The sequence below is a fragment of the Furipterus horrens genome, unplaced genomic scaffold, assembly GCF_987537825.1.
Source record: "Furipterus horrens unplaced genomic scaffold, mFurHor1.1.pri manual_scaffold_6, whole genome shotgun sequence".
Taxonomy (NCBI): Eukaryota; Metazoa; Chordata; class Mammalia; order Chiroptera; family Furipteridae; genus Furipterus; species Furipterus horrens.
Genome location: NW_028327176.1, coordinates 162,608,045 through 162,632,327, shown reverse-complemented (window position 1 = coordinate 162,632,327; position 24,283 = coordinate 162,608,045). Strand labels below are relative to the sequence as shown.

The 24,283-nt window shown below is 37.7% G+C and overlaps 1 protein-coding gene across 3 annotated transcripts in view; it reads right to left on the bottom strand.

The window, feature by feature from the left end:
- NCOA7 (nuclear receptor coactivator 7) overlaps nucleotides 1-24,283 on the bottom strand; it is a 129,896-nt gene that overhangs the window by 91,537 nt on the left and 14,076 nt on the right. For 2 of the 3 annotated variants that reach the window (XM_090279816.1, XM_090279818.1), the window contains exons 2-3: nucleotides 20,892-21,109; nucleotides 16,842-16,952 (exon numbers count right to left, since the gene is read on the bottom strand). In XM_090279816.1, the coding sequence (XP_090135942.1) occupies nucleotides 16,842-16,891 (50 nt within the window). In that variant the 5' untranslated portion in view covers nucleotides 16,892-16,952; nucleotides 20,892-21,109. The remainder of the gene's footprint in view (nucleotides 1-16,841; nucleotides 16,953-20,891; nucleotides 21,110-24,283) is intronic. The other variant, XM_090279817.1, reaches the window with a different exon arrangement.

The following is a 24,283-nucleotide window of genomic DNA, read 5'->3' as shown; positions in this document are numbered from 1 at the left end:
AGGACAGTGAAGAGCAGTCCTTTGCATAATGAAAGCAAAGCTCTGAGGGGGCAAAGAGTAAGACATTTACAGAAATAAAAATCAAAGTAGGAGATAGAAAGGTAGGAATTAGCCATATTGTGCAGAACCTTAACTCCGAGAGAGAATTTGGGATGTAGAACTGACATATTTGAACTGTGGCTCAGGAAGACTAATCTGGGAAGAAGAGTAGGAGGATAGGCAATTAGCATTTGACATTTGACTGATGATGGTAGAGGGGGGTGACTGTTGGAATTTTCAGATATGAGTTTTTCTGGGGGGGGGAGGATGATTTCTACTAAAACCACCACCAGCTGGACTACAACCATGAGCTATAGTTTCCAGAGCCGTGAGCACAAAGCACGTTCTGGTTCAGAACTCAATTTTCTCTTGCTGAAGAGTCGTTGTACCAGCAACAATGAAAGGTTTCTAATGCATATGACAAAAGTATCTTAAGCTAACAGCACCAAGTCTAGGTCCAAATTCAGGCGTCAGTTCAGCTGAAGTCTTCCTCAACTGTCAGAAGCAACATTTAAAAAAGGAGGAGGGCAGCTGAAATCACTTTTCATGTGTTCCCATCTTTTCTGCGTATGGATTCTGGAGTCTTGGATCTTTCACTGAAGGCTGTAACTAGAGCAAGTCTATGGACACATTTCAAGAGATATATAAACTCCCTGAAAACTTACACAAAATCTGCACCTATGCATTTATTCTTGCTTTTTCTCATTTATTCCTGTGTTCCTCATTCAGGCAGTGTGCTTTTACATTAAAATTCCTTAGTGCTTATTTTTCATTAGTGCCTATTCTAAAGACTATATATTTTAATTCGGTCAGTCCTCTCAACAATCTGATAAGGTAGATACCATTATTTTTTCTCATTTTAGAGGAATGAAAAGAAAACGATAACCAAGGCCCCACAGCTAGACAGTAGTTCTATAGAGAAGAAACCCACAGGAGGCCCACAAACAAAAGCTGTCCATACTTCCTCACCATAATAGTTCCATCTGGTGCTTTTAGTAGGTTACAGTCCCATTGGGTCTCTGGGATAGTCCCGATCAGCCTGGAATTTCAGGTTAAACGAAGGCATGCTTATCATTGTTCCTTGAAATTAGTTTTATATGGTCCCATTACACTGCACTATGGGACGGTACAGTCACACCTTGGTACTTGTGGGCTTAAGAACTAGTCAAACCCTGTACTTGTCACATTTTGATGACAAAAAAAGTGTTTCAGCACTTGGCGCTTCCTTGTGGCGCACTTGCTAGAACTTGCATGAGTCATGACACTGCCCCACAAGAGAATATGCTTCATGGTTTGGTACTTGTCGGTTCTGGCACTCGTCATGAGTTCCAGATCAAATTAACAACGGGCACTGAGGTACCACCGTATATTTATATAACAAGGACTTTATGTACAGTGGTCTTTGAACAACTGGTTAATGTGTGTTAGATCAATGATTTTCAAAGAATTTCATTTCTTCAATGAGGAAAAATAACTTCACTTATAGTATACTAATCACCAAAGACTCCTCTAAATCAATGAGTCATTTTTATTATATTTAAATATAAATACTTAAGTATGTATGACTAAATAGAACATGCTCTGATATTTTCCAACCAGCCCACCTTATTCCAGGCTAATCTATTCTGTTCCACTCCATTAAAAATAATGCTGGTTCCTATCCATGATGCTCCAATGGGTTTGTAATATACAGATTGAAAGCAGTATTCTATATGGAATTAAACCAAGTAACTCTTCCTGTTCATTAAAAATGTAGCAAAAAGTATGAGTCTAACTATGACTGTGTAAATCTTTGTCTTTTTTTTAATTTGTAGAAAAAAGTTAATGATTTCCAGAAAATATCAGATCAAACTTGTCCACAGATATTTTTCCCATAAATGAATGACAAACAATATGTAAATGTTCCCTTAAGAGCTGCCTAATCTGAACTCAATCAAGAAAATAGGAAACATAAGCCTTAACAATATTACAGCTCATACAAGAGTTTAATTGGTAATACTTTTAAGTAAGGCACAAACAGCTTGTCACATAAAATTGTTTAAAAATATTCTTAATTATTTTTAAAGTTAATAAAATTGCTGATTACTGAAAAGTTTGCAGTGACAAAAATTAAGACTCATAAACCATTCTGTCAGTTAGTCAAAAAACAAAACAAGAAAAAAACAGAACACTTATTATGTGCTGACCACAACTTAACAAGGCACAGGAAGGAGTTACTGAACTATTACAGAGTCTCCACGCTTCAGACGGCCCATTGGGGGGCAAACTGAATATAAACACATAAGCAAACAAGAGCTATGAAGATAACAAACAAAAGTGGTCTTGGGCAGTGCTGTGGGTCACTACAGGCACATGTCCCTAACAGCAATAAGTTTTCTGGGAGGGTTCTTAGAAATTGAAATCAAACATGGTTTTCAGCAAAGTCAACTAAAACATTCTATTTCCAAACCCATATACAATTTTTTCTACTTATCACATTATGATGCTAACACCATGTTCTAGTCCCTCTCTCTGACAGAGTAAAAAGTAATGCTTAATGAAATTTAAACTGAGATGACATGGAATGAAAAAAATAATGAGAGCTATAGACAAAGTGGACTGGGATTCAGGACTCAGACCCTCATTTAAAGGCTAAATGACTTGAGGCAAATTATTTAACTTCCTGAACTATATGTTTATCTTCTGCATTTAAATCTACTCATAAGATCATTGTGAGGCTTAAGTGGCAGAATGCATGTGAAAGCACTCTGTAAAGTACTAACAAATACTATTACTAAGTTTTGTTAGAATCAGTTGGCATTGTGTAACTGAGAGTATAAAGTATTAACCAAATATAAAGAGGTACAGAGTCTATCAATTACTAAGCACTTCAAATGGTTTTATTTACTTTTCATGCTATAACTCAATTAAAACCTGCAATCTGATTGAATGTCTATGTAATCCAACAATTGGTAATAATAAAGTTCCCTCTCAAACCTTGGACATACTAAGGTTCTTCTTTAATATGTGGTGTATTAATTCTTAGCACAAGTATCCCACAAAGAGACAGCTCTTTCCTAGGGTTCAAAGACTGCCTCCATGGAGCTGGAAAGGGGGAGCACCCCATGTTCTCAGCTGTGCTGAAGATCCACCAGCCACACCCACCCAGGTGATTCCTTCCACTGATCCTTAGACTCTATACTTTACCAAGAGGGTAAGCTGAGGTTTTCTGTCCAAATGTACTCGTGCATTCATTTCTATCACAGGCAAAGACTCTTTTTAGACAAGATGCAATTTGACAGTGAAGTGGATCGTTGTACTGAAAAATCCTGACTTACACAGCTGGAGAATACAGACTGTACCTCTTCCTACCACTTTTGTTGGTTAATACTCCAACATTAACCATGTCATGGATGGATAAAGTTGAAAAGACACATAATATGGGATGTCTTCAAGTTATAAACAAGTGGTTTTGTAAAATGTTACTTACAATTTAGGTCTCTAAAATCAAGGATGCATTTCTGCAAATTAATTTACATTGTTGTAAATTAATGTTATGCTGCCAGGACTAACAAAAACCAAATGACAGGACCTATTTGAGGATAAAATGTTTTCTATATCAGAGGCTTGTTATGAAGATGATTTGGCCCACTGTTCCCAACCCTTATCACATCAAAGCATGTACAGAAGAAGATAATGCCTACACTGCACCCTGGGGTAAGATGCCGCTCATGACTAAAGGTGATCAGCCTGTGTTGAGGGCCACCCCGAGGGCTAAGGGGTCAGGGTTTCTGGCACAACTACTTGAGCCATAGACTGTGTCAAGCAACACCGGTGGTGAGGCTCTGATTAGTGGTTTATATATTTTATATGTAAGAATCAGTAGGGATTGTAAAACTGATCTAAATACATATAAAGTACCCTGGTATGGGGCCAAGACATCATTGATAATTTCCCCTCATGGGATTAAAGTCCAATTGTTAAATAAAAGGGTGAGTAAGATTTCTGAAAGCCCTTTCGACTATATAATTTGACTTCATGATATTCCAGAATCTAGCTGTGCTCATAACAACGTGCCTTTGGGAAACGTATTCCACTTTGCATTGTTGTAATTGCTCCTGCCTCCCTGATCTGAACAACTGGGATGGGAGTAGGGTATTAAAATGAGAATTGTTATGGGTGAAGATGAAGGTGTAGGCAGGCCTAACCACTAAGGTCAGGAATGATTTGTTTTCACAGGAGTTACCAAGGACTCGCTGTGCCAGGCGCTTTGTTTGTTACATCAATCTTCATAGCCATCTTGGTTTTGCTTTTGTTTGAAGAGGAGAGCCACACACCTGACTATATACTTAATAAAATAAATAAGTAAACGACAGCCCAGTGGTCAAATATCAGTGTCTAGATCTTTCTCCCTGAAGAACAGGTCAAACTTCTCAGTGAGCACAGGGACAGAACTGGTTCAGCTCTGGTCCTCCTTGCTGGGTCCCACTTGGACTTCTCCCAGTTCGGGCTGGGATGTTTCCTTCTTTGAAGTCTTGTTAGTGGGTTATTATTAGCCACATTTAAAAACTGAAGAAATAGCAAGTGAAGGAGTTTAGAAAACTTGGCCAAGATTACACACTGAAGTGATTTTCAAACACTAGGTGTTCTGTTGATGTGTCAGAGGTTCAAGGCTGAGGAACTGCCAGGGCAAAGGCTCGAGACAGAAGTGGGAAATGTCAGAGGAGTGGGGATGGGAGCTGAGATGTATTCTACATTCTGCATCCTTGGGGGAGGGGACTGAAGTGGAAAGAAGAGCATCATCCCCCTCCTTGCTGCCTACTACAGGCTCTGCATGGGGCGGGTAAGAGAAGAGAACAGGCGACAAGGGCAGGTCTGCTTTTCCTGACAACCAAAAAAGAGGGAGGGAGAGAAACCAAAATGAACACCACAGTCTCCTGAGGGATTTCTATCCCTCGGTGTCTATTCACAGGTCCTCTCAGACTTAGCAGAGGGGAAAACATCACTTTGGGTTAACTCCTAAATGGTAATGAGAAAAATACAATAAAGAAATATCAAATATCAAGGAACTAGTATAAATGACCCATGGACATGGACAATGGGTTGGGGACTGATTGTGGGAGAAGGGGTGGGCTGGGTGTGTGTGTGGAGCAATGGGGGGGAAAAAGCAGGACAACTGTAATAGAAAAACAATAAATAAATAAATAAATAAATAAGGAAGTATACTTTATGTACTAAGTATAACATTTACATTATTCTTGATTTTTTTCCTTAATAAAGACCTTGGAACTCCAAAAATAAAAATATATTCTTGATATCTTAAATTAACCCTTGATCCTGAAAAAGATGTTCTTAAAGAATTTTCAAACTCACAAAGAGCATAAACGGATCTGCAGAAAAATCACTAAATGGGTTCTAAATTCTACAAAAGCCAAGTACTATCAGCATGAGTGTGGAAGAGAGCCCTATGTGGCACTGCAGGAGAAAATACCTGCCTTAAACTACAAGAGGAAGGAAGAAGGCACAGAGGCCAGAGTGAATAACAATCACTCCAGAGGACAGTACAGAGAGCATATCTTACTTCAATAATTCAGTTTTTCATTTGGTTTCAAGACCTGTCAAGTATCAAGGAACTGATACACACATATATAACACAGTAATGTTGTATATACAAATTCTTTGGAAATGTGTGGAAAAATGTCTCAAGCTGGGATAAACAACTGGTACAAGACAACACTGAAGATCCTGAAAAACAGGTGGGCCTGGCCAAGAGATCCTCAAACTCCTTAGGGTTTAGCCAGAGTAAATTTATATTTCCATTTAGAGTTACAAAGGCATATTTCAAGATAAATTATAAAAAAGGAAGTATTACCTGATCTTCAAATGACTAATTTCAATCCAAAATTATTAAAACAGGGTCCTTTAAACTTATCCTTCTTTGATGTTAAATTCAGAGAGAAAGAGAAACATCAACAAAGGAGGAGGGTAAAAGATTATTTACCAAGCACAATCACACGATGTTGATGAAAACACATAATAAAATAGTGCACCAAGAAAACAACCTACCTACCTACTCTTAAGGGACATGGGAGGGGGGAGGGGCGAACAAAGTTTAAAAGCAATGTTTAGGGTTTCAGATACATAGTGTAGTAGCAAGCAGAAATCAGTAGAAATCTTCCTTTTGATCTTCTCTGCACACTCCTAGAGATGTGTGATTGCATCAGTTTGGTCTTGCCTTTTGCCTGACTACATTCTTCTCTGGAGATCTTGCTTGGACTTCCCTTAAACACACTGTTCCAGAGAAATCAGCCCTATGTTATCAGAAACCGGTTTTCAAGTAGATTTTATCAGTCACTGATTTTATGGAATGCCACAGTTTCGCGAGGAGTTATGACTTCAGCTGTCTCTTTTCTGATAATGAAGGGTTTTGTTATTGTTGTTTGCTTTTTGCTTTTAATAGGTTGACTTTTTTGGGCTGTCATTGCATTATAAACTATGGGTTTGCCTGTTTGTCTTTTTTCCTCTCTGTCAATTCCTAGTAAATAATCATGTTGCCTTACTACTGTTTTAATAGAACCACTGATTTTTGCCCTGGTCCTGCTATCTCTATGCCTCTCAGATCACACTTCATCTTTTGATATGCTTTTTTCTTTTCATTGTTAGAATACTTTTCACAAGAGATCAAGGCAAGCATGACAGTTAACTTTGACATTTGTGAGTTGAAAAAACTATGCTGTTTTTTTCAGAATAGTTTGATCTTGCACTCGCAGTTTATGGGACTCCCATAACTGTACCTTAGGAACAAGAAGTGGTCAACTTTCAGCAAGCTGTTCATGACCCACCAGTCACCCTTACTAATGGAATCAATTTATCAATTTGGATTCAAACTAAGAAGGCATTATAGCTTTTGAAATCACTATTTAGGGTATGTATTAGGCCAAACAAACAAACAAAAAAACAAGTTCTAACCTAAAGTCACATCTTATATAAAAACTCAAGTTGGTTACTGACTTTAATATAAAATATTATAAAACTTTTAAGAAAAAAAAAAGAAAATCTAAGGCTGGGCAAAAAGTTGTTAGATGTGACAGTACAAGCACAATCCATAAAAAGAAAAATTTATAAATTGAATCAGATAAAAATTAAAAACTTTTACTCTACAAAAGATAATATTAAGAGGACAAAAAGAAAAGCCTAGTGTTGGACCCAAGATCACAGAGGAATAAGTGGAAGCTACACTAACCTCCTCCCAGGACCAGTCTGGAATTATAACTAAATTGTAGAGAAATCGTCCAGAATAACCAACTGAACAGTAGCTGGAGAGAAGCCTTATAACCACAGACAGACAGAAGAAACCACTTTACCACAACATGACTGGCTGGGAGTGCAGAGGAGGAACCAGAGGGCTGGCTGGGCTCCCACAAGTGGCAGCTGAAGTACTGGAGGGAAATTTCAGTGGCAAGGAGGGGTTTCCCCCTGAGAAGTGTGAGGTATAAATCCTAAGCTGGGCTCCCCAACCTATAGCACCAGAGTCAGAAAGAAACCCAGATAACATCTAGATGTGAAAAGTAGCAGGGTTTCTGTCGCCTAGGGAGAGACATCTGGAGATGCAGAGAGCCTCATAAAAAGCCAATGCACAAAATTTCATTTGCAGCCATTTACCCTGGCAGAGGGAGGGCAGAGTGGACTAGAGACAGTTGAGGAGAGTCTGGAGCTGGTGGCTCTGGGGAGAGAATTGAAGGAACAGCTACCAGAATCCCTGTGCTGACTCATTCCCCATACTGCAGAAGCCATCATTCTCAGGCAGAGCACTCCTGTCCAAGTGGCATCAGCCTGAAGGGAAGCAAGAGCCATCCCACGGGAATTACTCTGCCCCACCCTGTAGTGCCTAAGCCAGAATGCTGATTACAGCTTGACTAGATTAACAACTGATCAGTTTAATGGCTGATTAGTTTAACATCTAAGGCGACAAATACAAAGAAACAGCCAAAATGAGAAGGCAAAGACACAGACCCCAAATGAAAAAACAAAAAATTCTCTAGAAGAAGAATTAGATGAAATGGAGGCAACCAATTTATCAGACAGAGAGTTTACAGTAATGATTATAAGGATACTCAACAGTATGAAAAGACATAGAAACAATAAAAAATGACCAGTCAGAAATAAAGAAGGCAAGATATGAGATAAATAATACACTGGAAGGAATAAAAAGTAGGTTCAATGAAGCAAAGCATCAAATCAGCAATTTGGAAGACAAAGTAGAAAAAAACACCCAGGCAGAGCAGCAAAAAGGAAAAAAGAATTTAAACAATGAGGAGAGCTTAAGAAACATTTTGGACAACATGAAGCATAATAACATGCTCATCATGGGAATACAAGAAGAAGAAAAGAGTGAACAAGGGATCAAGTATCTATTTGAAGAAATAATGATTGAAAACTTCCCTAATCTGGTGAAGGAGAAAGTCACACAAGTCCAGGAAGCTCAAAGGGTCCCAAACAAGTTGAACCCAAAGAGGCCTACACTGAGACACATCGTAATTAAAATGACAAGGCTTAAAGACAAGGAGAGAATCCTAAAAGTGGCAAGAGAAAAGCAAGTAATTACCTACAAAGTAGCATCAATTAGACTCAACAGAAACATTTCAGGCCAGAAGGGAGTGGTGTGAAATATTCAAGGTGATGAAAATCAAGGACATACAACCAAGGCTACTTTACCCAGTAAAGGAGAAATAAGGAGCTCCCCGGACAAGAAAAAGCTAAAGGAGTTTGTTAACACCAAACCAGTACTGCAATAAATGTTAAAAGGTGAAGAAGAAGAAAGAAGAAAGAAGAAGAAGAGGAAGAAGAAGAAGAGGAAGAAGAGTAAGACGAAGACGAAGAAGAAGACGACGACAAAGACGAAGATGAAGAAGACGAAGGCAAAGAAGATGAAGATGAAGACAACGAAGAAGAAGACGAAGACAAAGAAGACGAAGATGAAGACGACGAAGACGAAGAAGATGAAGACGAAGACAAAGAAGAAGAAGAAGAGAGAAAGAAAGAAAAAAACAGAGGTAAATAGTCTTAAAAATAAAATGGCACTACATACATATCTATCAATAATCACCTTTAATGGAAATGGCCTAAATGCTCTGACCAAAAGACAGAGGGTAGCTGAATAGATAAAAAAACAAGACCTATATACATGCTTCCTCCAACAGACCCATCTCAGATCAAAAGAAACACACAGACTAAAAGTAAATGGTTGGAAAAAGATATTTCACACAAATGGAAAAGAAAAAAAAAAAAAAAGCTGGGGTAGCAGTACCTATATTTGACAAAATAGACTTTAAAACCAAGGCTATAATAAGAGACAAAGAAGGACACAATGATAAAAGGAACAATCCAACAAGAGGATATAACCCTAGTAAACATTTATGCAACCAACATAGGAGCACCTAAATATGTAAAGCAAATCCTGAGGGACATAAAGGGAGATATCGACAGAAATGCTGGTTAGTGAGGGGTTTTAACAACCCATTGACTTCCATGGATAGATCTTCCAGGCAGAAATTGAACAAGGAGACAGCGGCCTTAAATAACACACTAGATCAAATGGATTTAATTGGTATCTTCAGAGCATTTCACCCTAAAACAGCAGACTATACACACTTTTAAAATGCACGTGGAACATTTTCTAGGATAGACCACATGCTAGGACACACACAAAAGTCTCAATAAATTTAAGAAGATTGAAATTATGTCAAGCATCTTCTTTGACGACAATGCTAAGAAACTAGAAATCAATCACAAGAAGAATACTGAAAAGCATACAAAGACATGGAAGCTAAATAACATGTTATCAAACAATGAATGGGTCAACAATGAGATCAAGGAAGAAATCAAAATATACTTTGAAACAAATGAAAACGAGGACACAACAATCAAAAATCTGTGGGACACTGGGAAAGTAATCCTAAGAGGGAAATTCATGCCATTATAGGCCTATCTCAAAAAACAAGGAAAAACACAAATAAACAATCTAACTTCACACTTAAAGAAACTTGAAAAAGAACAACAAACAAAGCCCAAAGTGAAAAGGAAGGAAATAATAAAGTAGGAGCAGAAATAAATTAAATAGAGACTTAAAAAAAAACTATACAAAAGATCAATGAATCCAAGAGCTGGTTCTTTAAAAAGATAAACAAGATTGACAAACCTTTAACCAGAATCATCAAGAAAAACAGAGAACCCAAATAAATAAAATCAGAAATGAAAGAGGAGAAATAACAACTGACACCAAAGAAATACAAAGAATTGTAAGAAAATATTATGAACATCTATATGGCAACAAACTGAACAAACTGGATGAAATGGATAAATTCTTAGAAACATATAATCTTCCAAAAATAAATCAAGAAGAATCAGGGAATCTGAATAGAGAAATTATACCTAATGAAATTGAAGAAGCAATAAAAATAAAAAAAATAAAAAATAAAAAAACTCCCAAAAAAGAAATACCCTGGGCTGAACGGCTTCACAAGTAAATTTTACTAAATATTCTGAGAACTAACTAACACCTATGCTCCTCAAACTATTTCATAAAATTCAAGAGGAGGAAAGGCTCCCAAACTCATTTTATGAGGCCAGCATGATCCTAATTCCAAAACTAGATAAAGACACTACAAAGAAAGAAAATTATAGGCCAATATCACTGATGAACACAGATGGTAAAATCCTCAACAAAATACAGTAGTCCCTCTCTATATCGTGGTTCACTTATCATGGCCTCACTGTATCACAGGATTTTAAAAAATACTACATTTAATTATTTATTGCGGATTTTTCACTATATCGCAGGATTTTGCGGTACTATATACGTATGTTGTTAAAGTTATGTAGGTTTAAGAGTGTAGAATAAATGTAAGCTTCCTACTTCGCAGGGGGGTCTGGAATGCAATACCCGCGATAAGTGAGGGAATGCTGTATTAGCAAACTGAGTACAGCAGTGCATCAAAAAGATCATATACCATGATCAAGTGAGATTTATTCCTGGAATGCAAGATTGGTAATTCCCAATCAATAAATGTGATTCCCCACATGAATAAAATGAAGGCTAACAACCACATGATCATATCAATAGATGCAGAAAAAGCATTCGATAAAATTCAGCACCCATTTATGATCAAAACTTTCAGCAAAGTGAGAATATAGGGAAAATACCTAACCATAAAAAAAGGTCAAATATGACAGATCCACTGCCACTATCATACTCAGTGGGCAAAAACTACAAGCATTCCCCTTAAGATTGGAAACAAGACAGGGATGTCTGCTTTCATCTCTCTTACTCAACATAACACTAGAAGTCCTAGCCACAGCAATAGACAAGAAGAGATAAAAAGGCATATTAATTAGAAAGGAACAAGTAAAATTATCTTTATGTGCAGAGGACATGATACTGTATGTAGAGAACCCGAAAGATTCCACCAAGAAACTACAAGAACTGATAAATGAATTCAGCAAAGTAGCAGGATACAAAATTAATATCCAGAAATCAGTTCCATTTTTATATGCCAATAATGAACTAACAGAAAGGGAAATTAAGAAAATAATCCCATTCACAATTGCTTCAAAAAGAATAAAATACCTAAGAATAAACCTAACTATGGATATAAAAGACCTGTAAATGGGAAATTATAAGATATTGAAGAAAGAAATGGAAGAAGATAAAAATAAATGGAAACACATACCATGTACATGGATAGGAAGAATTGAAATGTCCATACTACCCAAAGCAATCTATACATTCAGTGCAATTCCTATCAAAATTCCAATGACATATTTCACAGAACTAGAACAAATATTTCAAAAATGTATATGGTACCACAAAAGGCCCCACACAGCAACGTTGACCCTGAGAAAGAAGAACAAACTTGGAGGAATCACACTACCTTTCATCAAACTATACTACAAGGCCATAGTAATCAAAACAGCCTGGTACTGGCATAAAAAGACACATAGATCAATTAGAACAGAATAAAAACCCCAGAAATAAACCCCCTCCTTTATAGTCAGTTAATATTCAACAGAGTAAGCAAACACATACAATAGGCTAAAGATAATCTATTCGATAAATGATACTGGGAAAACTGGACAGATGCATGCAGAAAAATAAACTAGATCTTCTTACACCACTCACAATAAATTCAAAATGGATCAAATGCTTACATGTTAGACCCCAAACCATAAAAACCCTAGAAGAAAACCTATGCAGCAAAATCTCAGCTACTGCTCGTAGAAATGTGTTATTAGACATATCTCTCCAGGCAAGGGAAACAAAAGAAAAAATTAACAAATGGGACTACATCAAACTAAGAAGTTTTTGCACAGCCAAGAAAATCAACAACAACAACAACAAAAACCAGACAACCCACAGAATGGGAAAACATATTTGCTAATACATCTGGTAAAGGGTTAATGTTCAAAATTTATAAAGAACTTACAAACCCAACCCAATTAAAAAAAAACGGGCAAAGGACCAGAATAAGCACTTCTCCAAAGAGGAAATACCAATGGCCAATAGACATATGAAAAGATGCTCAATGTCACTAATCATCAGAGAAATACAACTTAAAACCACAATGAGATACCATCTCATATCTGTCAGAATAGTTATCAACAATAAATCAACACATAACAAGTGCTGGTGAAGATGTGGAGAAAGGGGACCCCTTCTGCACTGTCGATGGCAGTGCAGACTGGTGTGATCACTCCACAGTGTGGATATACCTCAAAAATTTAAAAATGGATCTGACTTTTGACCCAGTGATCCCACATCTGGGAATATATCCAAAAGAATCCAAAACACTAATTCGAGAGAACTTAAGCACCCCTATGTTCATTGCAGCATTATTTACAATCACCAAGATATGGAAGCAGCCCAAGTGGCCATCAGTAGATGAGTGGATAAAACAACTATGGGATATTTACACACTGGAATTCTACTCGGCTGTAAAAAAGAAGAAAAGTTTACCCTTTGCAACAGCATGGATGGACCTGGAGAACACTATGCTAAGTAAAATAAGCCAGTCAGAGAAAGACAGATGCCGTATGATTTCACTCACAGACTCATAGAAGGAGAGCAGATGACAGCTAGTGGATGGGGGGAGGGTTAGGGGGAGGAGGGATTGTGCAGAAAAGAAAAGGACTCATGGACAGGGACAACAGTGTGTTGATTGCTGGGGGTTGGGAGGTATAAGGGGACTAAATAGTAATAAAAAATACATAACAAAAATTAAATTGCAGAAAAAAAAAAAGAATGGCTCCCTTGAAACACTGGAAAATTACAAGGAAAAAAAATCTGATTTGAAACACCCAACAAGCACTAATGGCAATTTGGTGTCTTCAGTATCTTAATATTTAGGTAATCACTTTCAATTTTGTAGGCGGAAAAAAAAAGAACTGCTAAGTGGTGACCAAGTTGAGGGTGCCCCCAAAGGGTGAAAAGGAACAGTTTGCCACCCCAAAATATTGCTCTTTGGGATACTGATTATTTTAAACTGGTTGTTTTTAAGAAACAAAAGACTCAAGAAGAATCTATGACCTTACCCCTAACTGCCTAAAAGAATTTAGATAGAGGACCTGCTCCAGAAGGGGAGCTATCATCACAGAATAACTATAGTTTAACCTGAACTAGATGTGACAGACAGGGAGGAACCAAAGAGGGCCCCTTTGAACAAAGCCTCCTCATTGTTTCAAGATGGCCTACGGAACAATTTTTGACTAACTGGTAACGTATTTCATCTCCCTGTGAATTGCCTTACTTTCCTTTGAAGTCCAAGACCCTTAACTCCTCCTTAGTCCAGGATGACCCATAACCTCATTTTTCCCTACTGTCTTTGGCATTTTCATGCTTATGTAAATTCCCTGTGTGCATGTATTAAACTTTATTGTGTCTTGTTTAAAAAAGACAAGAAAGAAAAGCTACAGACTGGGAGAAAATATTTGCAAACCATGTATCACAGGACTAGTACTACCTAGAATGCACTAAGAACTCTCAAACCTCAACAACAACAAAATCCAATTAGAACACATGCAAAAAGACATGAAAAGACATTGCACTGAAGATGGATAGATAGCCAATAAGCACATGAAAAGACATTCAACTTCTTTAGTTATTAATGTTAATTTAACCACAATGAGATATTGCTGCTCACCTATCAGAATGGCTAAAATAAAAAAGAGTGATAATAGCAAATGGTGATGAGAATTCATAGAAACTTGGTCATTTATGCATTGCTGATGGGAAGCAATGTCAAATGGTACAGCTCCTATGGAAAAGATTATGGTAGCTTCTTACAAAATTAAGCATACACTTACCATTTGACCCACCAATTTTACTCTTGGGCATTTATGTGATGAAATTAAAACTTTTACATTTACACAAAATCTTAAATATAAACAATCCTATCAGCTTTATTTATTATTTCTTCAGTAGATAAGGCACGGTTGGTTATATTAAAAAAAAAAAATCTAAAGGGCTCTTGCTTCTTCTTCTTTTTTGAAACATTTTAAAACAAAAAAATGGACAAGACCACATCTTCCTCTTTTATTGAGGCTGCATCCTTAAAGCAGCTTGCAAACAACATGTGGCTCTAAATAGAACCCTTTCAAATAGGACAACAGACATACTGATCTCTCAGCTTTATTTGTTAACAGTCCCAAACTGGAAAGAACCCAAATGTGCTTGATGGGTGAACTGAAAAACTGTGATACATTCAAACCATGGAATACTACTCAGCAATAAAAAGCAATAAACTATTAATATATATGTGATACCCCCAAATTCATATGTTGAAACTTATTGCCCAGTGTGATAGCATTAGGAGGTAAGACCTCTGGGAGATGATTAGGTCACGAGGTGAGACCCCTCATGAATGAGATTAATGTGCTTGGATAAAAAAGGCCTGAGAAAGCTCCTTGCCCCTTCCATCATGTGTGGTCACAGTAAGAGGATGACCTTAAACGAACCAAGAAGTGGGCTCTCACCAGACACAGAACCTGAGCATGCTGGGGCCCTAACCTCAGACATCCAGCCTCCAGAACTGTGAGAAATAAACTTCTGTTGTGTACAAGCCACTCAGTCTGTGATATTTTGTTACAGCAGCCCGAATGAACTGAGACATCAAGAAGAATTGTACTAAGTGAAAAAAAAAAATCTAATCTCCAAAGATTATATACTATATGATTCCATTTACATAATATTTTTGAAGTCTAAAATTATAGAGATTGAAAACAGATAAGTCATGGTGAGGGGTGGAAAGCAGAGGAAAGGAAGTGAATATGGCCACAAAGGGGTAGCACATGGGGTCTTTTTGACAGAATTGTTCTGCATCTTGATTGCGATGGTGGCCACACAAACCTACACATATGATAAAACTGCACAGAATAAATACACATGAAAACACAAACGTACACAAATGCGTGCTTGTGAAACCTGGTGAAATCTGAATAAGGTCAGTGGGTTGTAGCAATGTCAATTTTTTAGTTGTACTATTGTAGGATAGTTATGTAAGGTTTCACCTTTGTGGGAAACCGGATGAAGGGTATAGGGTCTCTCTGGACTGTTTCTTGTGACTACATGCCAATCTACAATTATCTCAAAATAAAGTGTTTTTAAAAATCACTATACAATTCTCATTTATTCTAAGTTTCATATCTTTCTAATGTTGCACCCATTTGAGGCCCCATGTCTTCCTTGCCCAAACAATCCCATTACTCTCTCTAGTCTTAATAGTGAAAAACATTACTCTTGCTTTCCAAAACCTCTAATTAAGTGTCATCTATTACTAATTGGAACACACCCTTTGGAAACAACCCTATATTTGAATACTGACTCTTACATGGCATGAAATGGACAAAAAGCTTACTTTCTGAGTCTTAGTTACCTCACTGGTAAAAGAGAGAGAAAACCTAAGATATAGGTTTATTGTGAAGATAAATAAAATAATAAGTACTTAGCACATAGTAAGTAGTTCCTTAAATATTCATGTCCTTCCTTTTCCCATTAAGAATCTAAAACCTAGCTCAATTTCTGTATAAAAACATCAACAGAAAGCTTTGGTTGTCGGTTTCCAAAGCTTATATTTGGAAAACAGGAAATGCCTCCTTAATGACAATAAATTAAGTTTTGGGATGTGGTGAGCCTGCATTCTGATTTTAAGAAGTATTTCACTTTAGGAGACCATGATGATCATTTTAAGCTCATGTTCTCACTCTGAGTTTGAAAACATTCCTATTATCAAAATGATTTGTAAATGTTTTTAGCATATCATTCATTTTATTGTGATGAGTGACTGGCTTCCATATGGATATTTAAATCTGTAAACAGTAACATCATACACTAGATAACTTGTACCAGATACCAACAAATGCACAGATATATGTTGGATGAGTTCAACACCAATGACAGATTTCATCCATTCCAACCTCTGACAAAGATACTTTTTATTTACTTATTATTTAAAGTTGTTTACTTTCTTATTTTTCTGTGTCTATGAGCTTTTTTTCCCTTTTCTTAAGTCCTTCACCTTTTTCACCCAGCCCCTCAACCAAACTTTTAAAATAACAGATACCCCATAAGGCATTAGACTTTAAATATGTCACAGATCTTTAGTTATAGCTCAACCAATTAAGCTACAGAGCTGGAAACAAAGTATATTTAACTTCTACTGGCTACCTGATCTGTTTATCTACAGTCACAAGACACAAAATGCTAAGTAAAAGGACAAAGTCCCCTCAATTTTTTTTAAGTACTGATATAATTTTGCAAAGCAAATGCTTACCGAGCAAAATAACTTTGTTTCCGTTCCTTCTTCTCTTCCTTGGTATCCATACTATGCAGTTAAAAGTGCAAAGTACTTGGGAAAGTTCTTTTTAATCAATGAGTCATAACCCTATAATAAAAAAAAACAGAAGAGTTACTGTAAATTAAGATGCTTACAATGGCCAATATTAAGAATAAGGCAGAGTGGGGCTGCATGACCCACAACAAATGAAAGATAAGCTTCAACCAGTCAACACAACCATGAGTCATATAAAATATAAAACCCCTTGGGGGACTAAAATGCTATATACTAGATTGGAGGTGTTAAACTGAAAAATAAAAGGCAGCTAGAAAAAGAAACTGAAGTGTTTTCCTCATAATTAACAATTACTTCAAAATGTATAAAATGAAAACCACTGACTTAGGAAGAGTTTAGGCTAGCTATGCAGAAGCTAATTATTTTTTAAATTTAAACTCATAATCACTTTTCAAGTAATTAATAATGAATATGTCTAGTACATATTATGAAAAATGGGCCAGTTAGGTATTTTAAAGGGATGTTCTTTCTTTAAAAATAAAAATAATATCACTGTTCTATTTTGTTTTCAGAAACATGCCAGTGAGTCCAGCCCATTTGAGTAAATGTGGAAATGAAAGCACAGCCTCTGGAAGCTGTTCAAAATGATTTTATAAACTTGCCTGTGCCTCTCCCTCTCCCCATCTCTTCTACTTTCACCTATGTTTCCCAGGAGCACTTTAAACCTATAATAAAAGGTGGTATCCAGATCAATATTCCTCAAATACCCCTTTCATCACCACACTCCTCAAAAGTTTCCAATGTCTACTTACTAACTGATTCACTAATCTAAATTTCCTGCAGAGCACTAACCTTGACTAAAATCCATCTTTAAACCATGAAGGGGTATCAAAGTGTCATAAAAGCAAAAACATTCAGCAATCAAGTTGTTTACTAATTCATTTCAATTAAATAAACAATCCACAATACACATCATATGGAAGGTACTGTGATAAAGAGACCAAAGATATATAAGACATGATATGTGCATAATGGAACGTACTGTCTTGTAAGGGAAATATCCAAGATTTCAAGTCAATGGGATACAGGCTGCTATGATGAAGGCGCAGGTGCCCTAGAGCCTAGAGGAAGAACACTCAGCCTCATGCAGGGCTACCCCGTGCACTCCTCACACATACTGAGATCTGAAGGATGAGTAGAGGTTTCCTAGTTAAAGGGTACAGGGGAGAATGGTCAGCATGAACAAAAGCAGGAAGACACAATGCAGATTTCCCTGCTATGCCAGGATTAAATAGGAAGCAGGGCAATGGTGGGAGCTGAGGATAAAGACATGGCCAGGATTAGGGTCAAGGAAGACCATTTACGTCACTCTAAAGAGCTTGAACTTCATCCTAGCTATGCATTTTGTGTGGTCCACCCCCTTCACTGCATCCATCAGACATCACAGTCACATTAATCTAATGGCAGCATTTGCGGGATTCATTACCCAATTGACCAGAGCTGGTTAATGAGATTAAACATCTATGATGCATATGAAAGGAAGCCACCATAGGATTTTACAGGATTTATACAAACACAGATTGTAGAAGGTGGACTTAAAAAAACTGAACATAGGGTGAAGTAGCTCTTTAGAAAGAAATTACAGTAAAAGTACTTCAGAGAAAAAGCAGCAGTATTTAACACAGAAAGAGGGGGAATAAACTCAAGAAATATTTAGGAGGCAGATTAGTTGAGATCTGGTGACTCGTCCAATATAAACAACATGGGGAAGAAATGAAGAATGTCCAAGTTGCTGCTTCAGGGATGGGGTAGAGTGTGATACCACAGATATGACACGGTCTACATCAAGGGGTCAGACCGTGTATGGGACAGGGGAGATGAACAGGTGAAAGATCAGTTTTGGATACGTTGTCTTTGAGGTGCCCGTGGACAGTCAGCTGGAGACATTCAGCAGACATGTGATTATGTTTAAAGCACAGGAGTGCAGTTAGGACTAAAGAAAAAGATTTAGAAATCATCAGCATATGGTTGTAGTTAAGGGTGGGGGGACAGTATTATGATGATAACACCCTGCAACCATGACAACTACGCTGAAGGCCCTGTATGGAAACACAGTCTTGGGAACAGTCCAAACTCTTACTGCATTATCTCCACGTCTCTGACATGGGTTCCACCCTCAAGTTTACCACCATGCAGGGAAAATAAGATGTGCAAACAACTAAAATGTAGGGTTAGTAACTTGGAGCTGTCCCAAAGACTACTACTAAGAATCCAAAAGACACAAAGTTCAATTCTGATTGAGGTGTGAAAGTAAATCTTTCAGGGCAGTGAGGATTTTAACAGGAGAGAGAGAAACCACGTTCCAGAAAGAGGGAATACCTGAGGCACAGGTATGGCTATGAAAAGGGCAAGACACATTCACGCAAGGAGGAAAGAGTGGCTACCAGGTAGGAAAAGCGAACGAGTCATGATACCTGCCTGTTGTAAGTCATTTCGACATATTATCCACGTAATCTCTTTTAATCCTGACAACCATATTATGAGTTAGATATCCATTAAAATTAGTCTGAGAGGTACTAGTTCCCCTAGTTCAACAGCAGCAGCTGAACTAGCACAAATCCAGCTTTGTGTATGCTTCAGTACCTTTCAATAACTGGAGCCAGAAAGCATTTGGATATGAGCTAAAAATAATTAAAAAAATCTGGAATCAACAGAAACCCATATCTCAGGATAACTTCTGCAGGTTAAGACAAATGCACTTGGCACTGAGGGACTGGGTCACTGAAACCTCCAACACTCTTTCCCCAGTCCTCCTCCTGACCAGATCTAGCACAGGGCCCACTTCCGCTTTGAAGCCTTCCCTGACCACTTGTGTGCACTTCTCTCACTTTCGTAGGAGCTTATTTCACATGGCACTTATCACTTACTGGGGGACACTTAATCATACATTGGTGACAATGAACAAATCACCTCACTTAGCCTCCCCAGCCACAAACAAACAAAGTTCCTTCAAATCAAAAACCACCATGGTTCATGTTATCCTTATATCTCTTAATACCTAACATAGAACTAAGGAGACAACCCACATAAAAGCTACGCAACAAACTAATCTAGACTTGGGGTAAGGGCAATTATATGGCAAACTGATATAAATCCAAGGATTCCCAGGGGATGTAGACTCAAGCCAGCCTCTCTCAGATTCCAGAAAGGATTAGAATGCCAGCTCTCTGCCCTGCCCTGGGCCAGGTGGTTTATTTTAAAGTTCTTCTCCTGCACACCACCATATGCGATGATCTCTCTTTATTAGATTTCCCCTCATGAAGAAAAATGAAGTCATAACAATCTAATTGGAAAATTTTTATATTGAAAGCTGAGCCAGAAACTAATATTTAGTTCCAGTGGAAAAATATTGACAAAAATAAGCACAAGAGAAAAGGATTAAATGATCTGAGAACTGACATCTGGTGCTGCTGTGTCTCTTTAGAACTGGCAAAGCTTTTTAAAAAATATATTCTATTCAATAACTTTAAAATATTCTAATCTTTGTTGTTGTCTTTTTTTAATTTCTGGGAATTTCTATATTTCTTAAAGAAGACAGATGCAGACCTTTCAGCTCCAGACACATCAACAGATGAACCAGAAAGAAATCAGTAAAGGATGCTATAAAAATGATTTGCACCGAGCACCACACAGCAGCCTTCATGCTTCAGTGAAGAACCAGGGCTCCTAAAATCAATCTCTAATGTGAATCACATTTTCTATTATAAGTGGTTATAATGGGCTTCTTAAAAGCCCTTCTTTTGCCTAATGTTGACTTTTTCTCACATTAATAGACTCTAGACTCATCCAAACACTGAATTATAAGTCTCCTGCGTTTACAGAGTTTTAAAGACCAAAAAGAATATAATGAGGCAGCACAAGATGAATCTTCTATCTATATATTTATATTTTGTGATCTTAAATCGGGATAGTCAATTTAAACCTAAATTCAGTTCATTATTCAAATTAAAATGACACGTCCACAGTCCTTACCTCATAAAAGCTGTGTTGAAGACAAAGTACATCTGGACTGCAGGCAAAGTGCTCCCTGTTTGAAGCCACGGCGCCACTTAGGAAAAACCTAAGCACAGAACTATCAGAGATTTCCCAACTATATCCAACCAGTGTGGACCCTCACAATCCAGGGTGGCTTTTGGCTTCACATCTAACACACGGCAGCTCCTTGTACATTCAGGTATAACCAGTTCAGACTAGAAAAAAATAAACAGTATACTCATGATGTCCATCAACTGTTTTCCCAAAAACATGTTTTTATTATACAAATGAAATAATGACAAGAACATGTTTTAAGGCTTGGCCACACTAAGTCTGGCCATGTAAGAAACAGACCAAAGTGTTTCTTTCTACGCAGACACTTAAAAGAAATATAACGGGTGTTCAGTCTTTCTCAAAGCCACACTGTCATCTAAAATAACAAAGGAAGGACATTCAAATGTCAGTGTTAACCACAGTCAGAAATTTGAATACTCTCTTTAACAAGAGACCTGGAAAGAAAGACATAGAAACAGATACAAAAGTATGCCACAAACATATAAGGGTGCATCCAGGAGAAAATACCCCAAATAAACAAATTTGTACCACAAAAACAAAACAGAACCTAACAACAATGAGGAACTAAAAAGCTATGCCTGAATCTAGGTGATGATCAAGGACAGGCCAGTGGTCTGCAACCTGGGGAAACGGGACAAAGCCAGTGGATGGAAAAATGAATGGAGCTCTTCAACGTTTACTCCATTATTCTCTGCCTGGGGAATTGAAATTAGACCTGAAAAGAATTAAACAAATGTGAGTTTCAATGCTCTCTTACCAGTATGAACAAAGAGATTGCATCAAAGAAGCTAGATATTCTAAATGAAGACCCATCTCTGGGCTAGACAGATCATTGTATAAGTTCTCTCTAAGAAGATAATGTGCAACTGACTTTCTAAAATGTCACTGGCAGGGTCAGGAATTGTTGAGAATGTGGAAAGTGCAAGATGCCTGATCACAGGCAAATACATTTTAATTTTCAACTGTAGTTAGAAAAGGTATTATGCAAGTTACACACTAGAGAACACCACACAGATCCCCAGCAAAACATTAGAAATGATGGTTAAAGGCAGGATGGCAAGGACTTGGGTAGGAGGCAGTGAACCGTGAGATCTAGAATGTTCACAGAAAGCCAACCATTCAGTACTCTGCTGGACATACAAAAATGAAGACAACATTCATGGGGCAGGAAGCTCAGGCAGAACAAGCAACTGAAAACCATCCACTGTTAAGGTAAGTGGTAAGTGCTCTGATATTGTCTGAGCACAGAGGGCAAACAATTAACTCTGCCAGGAAGAGAAGGAGTGGCAGGGAAACTGCACAGGTAATGCCAGAGCTGGGCTATGGTGGAGGAGCAGGGTGAAGGCAGAAGAATTTAAGCTCATCAGGTAGCATGAGGATGTGCAAGCCATTGGGAAGGAATGTGTAGTGCTCAGGAGTTCCTGAGTGGCCTGGTAGGGCTGGTGTGGAAGCAAGGAAGTTCAGGCAGTGGTGGCTTAGCCCAACTACACTGACCCAATTTCCCTCTCAGACACAGCTACTATTCTAGTACACCAAAGAAATGAGGTAAAAAGTGTAATCATACTTAAAAGTCATTTGATGTTTCTCTTGGTATTCTTATGGATAAGATGGAGAAAACTGGGCTGGACATGGGTGGATGCTTGTATGATTAAATGGATAAAGGAAAGCATTGAACCACTATACTCTAAGGTATGTGCTGACCAACTGACTGACCTCAGCACAGAGCTGGGAGCCAACCTCCATCCTCAACGTGGAGGAAGAATGTAAACAGCTTAATGCAGTACTCCTTCTTCAGCCCTGTCCTCATCGGTAAATTTAGCACTAACTTGAATTAAAATGGGGCTCTCCTTAGTAGATTTCTGGAGGGATAAGTAACATCCTGAATAATAGCATTTAGATTCAGACAGACCATAGCTGTCTGTAGAAAGGTGGAATTTACCCCACATGAATTTGAGGTCCTGCATGTGGGTGAGGTGGGTAAGGAATCAAAGAGGTAGAGCTTACCGTTAGCACAAGTGAATATGATTTGCAGTTTTAGGTGACAGTAAGAGCCTTGTACCTAATGTGTGATTCCACTCCCACATCCCCAAAAAACCACTAATACAATTAGCTTAGAATGAGAAAAATTGTGATGCTCAGTCCGACCCTTTTTGAAGATTAGACTATATCAAGGTGACTGCATTTAACTCTGGGTCTCATACCACAGGAGAAATATAAGTAAACTGGAGCAACCAGAATGGTGAGTGGCATAAAACTAAAATTTAAGATGATTATTCAAAGGAACTGGTCATGTTTAGCCTGATAAGAGTCGGGATGAAGTGACAGTTATTTTCAAGTACTGTATGTCAAGGATCTCATCTTGTAGAGGACTTAGGCTTGCACTAATGAACCTTCAAGGAGTATACCTAGGACCAGGCATTAGACAGAGAGAGAGAGGAGGTCTTGGCTCAAGTGGAATAGTTGTTTCATAGACAGATGCAAAGAGCTGCCTCCCGACAGAGTGGCTTCCAAACCTCCCAAAGTGACTGAGCACAAGCAGAACGACTACTTCCAGAGACTGATGTAGAATGGCAGTGCTCAACATTAGCAAAATCCACACCCCTTATCTAAATAAATACATAAGTATTTTATAATACTCCCCTTATAATATTAAAATGAAGCTCACAGATAATATAATCTACACACACACACTTAATTTTATAAAATCAATATAATACCTAAAGGAAAGTCATTGATAACAGGTATTTCAATATGTAAGTTCTCAAGTTTAAAAAATCTACATAATGTCAAAAAGAAAATAATTTATAATAGATATTTCAATAAGCAAACTCTCAGACATAAGTTCATTAGAAGACATGATGAAACACTTAGATGCTTACACCTACTTACATAGGACAAGTTTAGCTGGAGGAGAAATGAAATCAGGAACTATTTCACTATATAACGAGAAGTACAGGAACATGAAAGAGCAGAAGGGGAAGGGAGAGGATGAGTAATGGGGGGGTGCATGGAACATTAGAACAAAATATTGAGCTATAAATAATAACCAAAGAGATATTTCTATGCATGGCACTTTAGAACTAATCTTTCTTTTCATTAGAATGTCTCAACAAATATTCACATAAGTCCTAAAAAAGACGGGAAATTCCCAAGTATAAGGGACAATTCTTCGTTGTCTAGGACTATCCCATTCATTGCAGGGCATTTGGCAACTCTGCTTCCCTCAACTAAATACTGTTAATGCCTCTCCCCCCACAATAACCATGCCAACCAAACCGCACCTTGGTGGGGGAATGTTGCACAAGTATTACAGG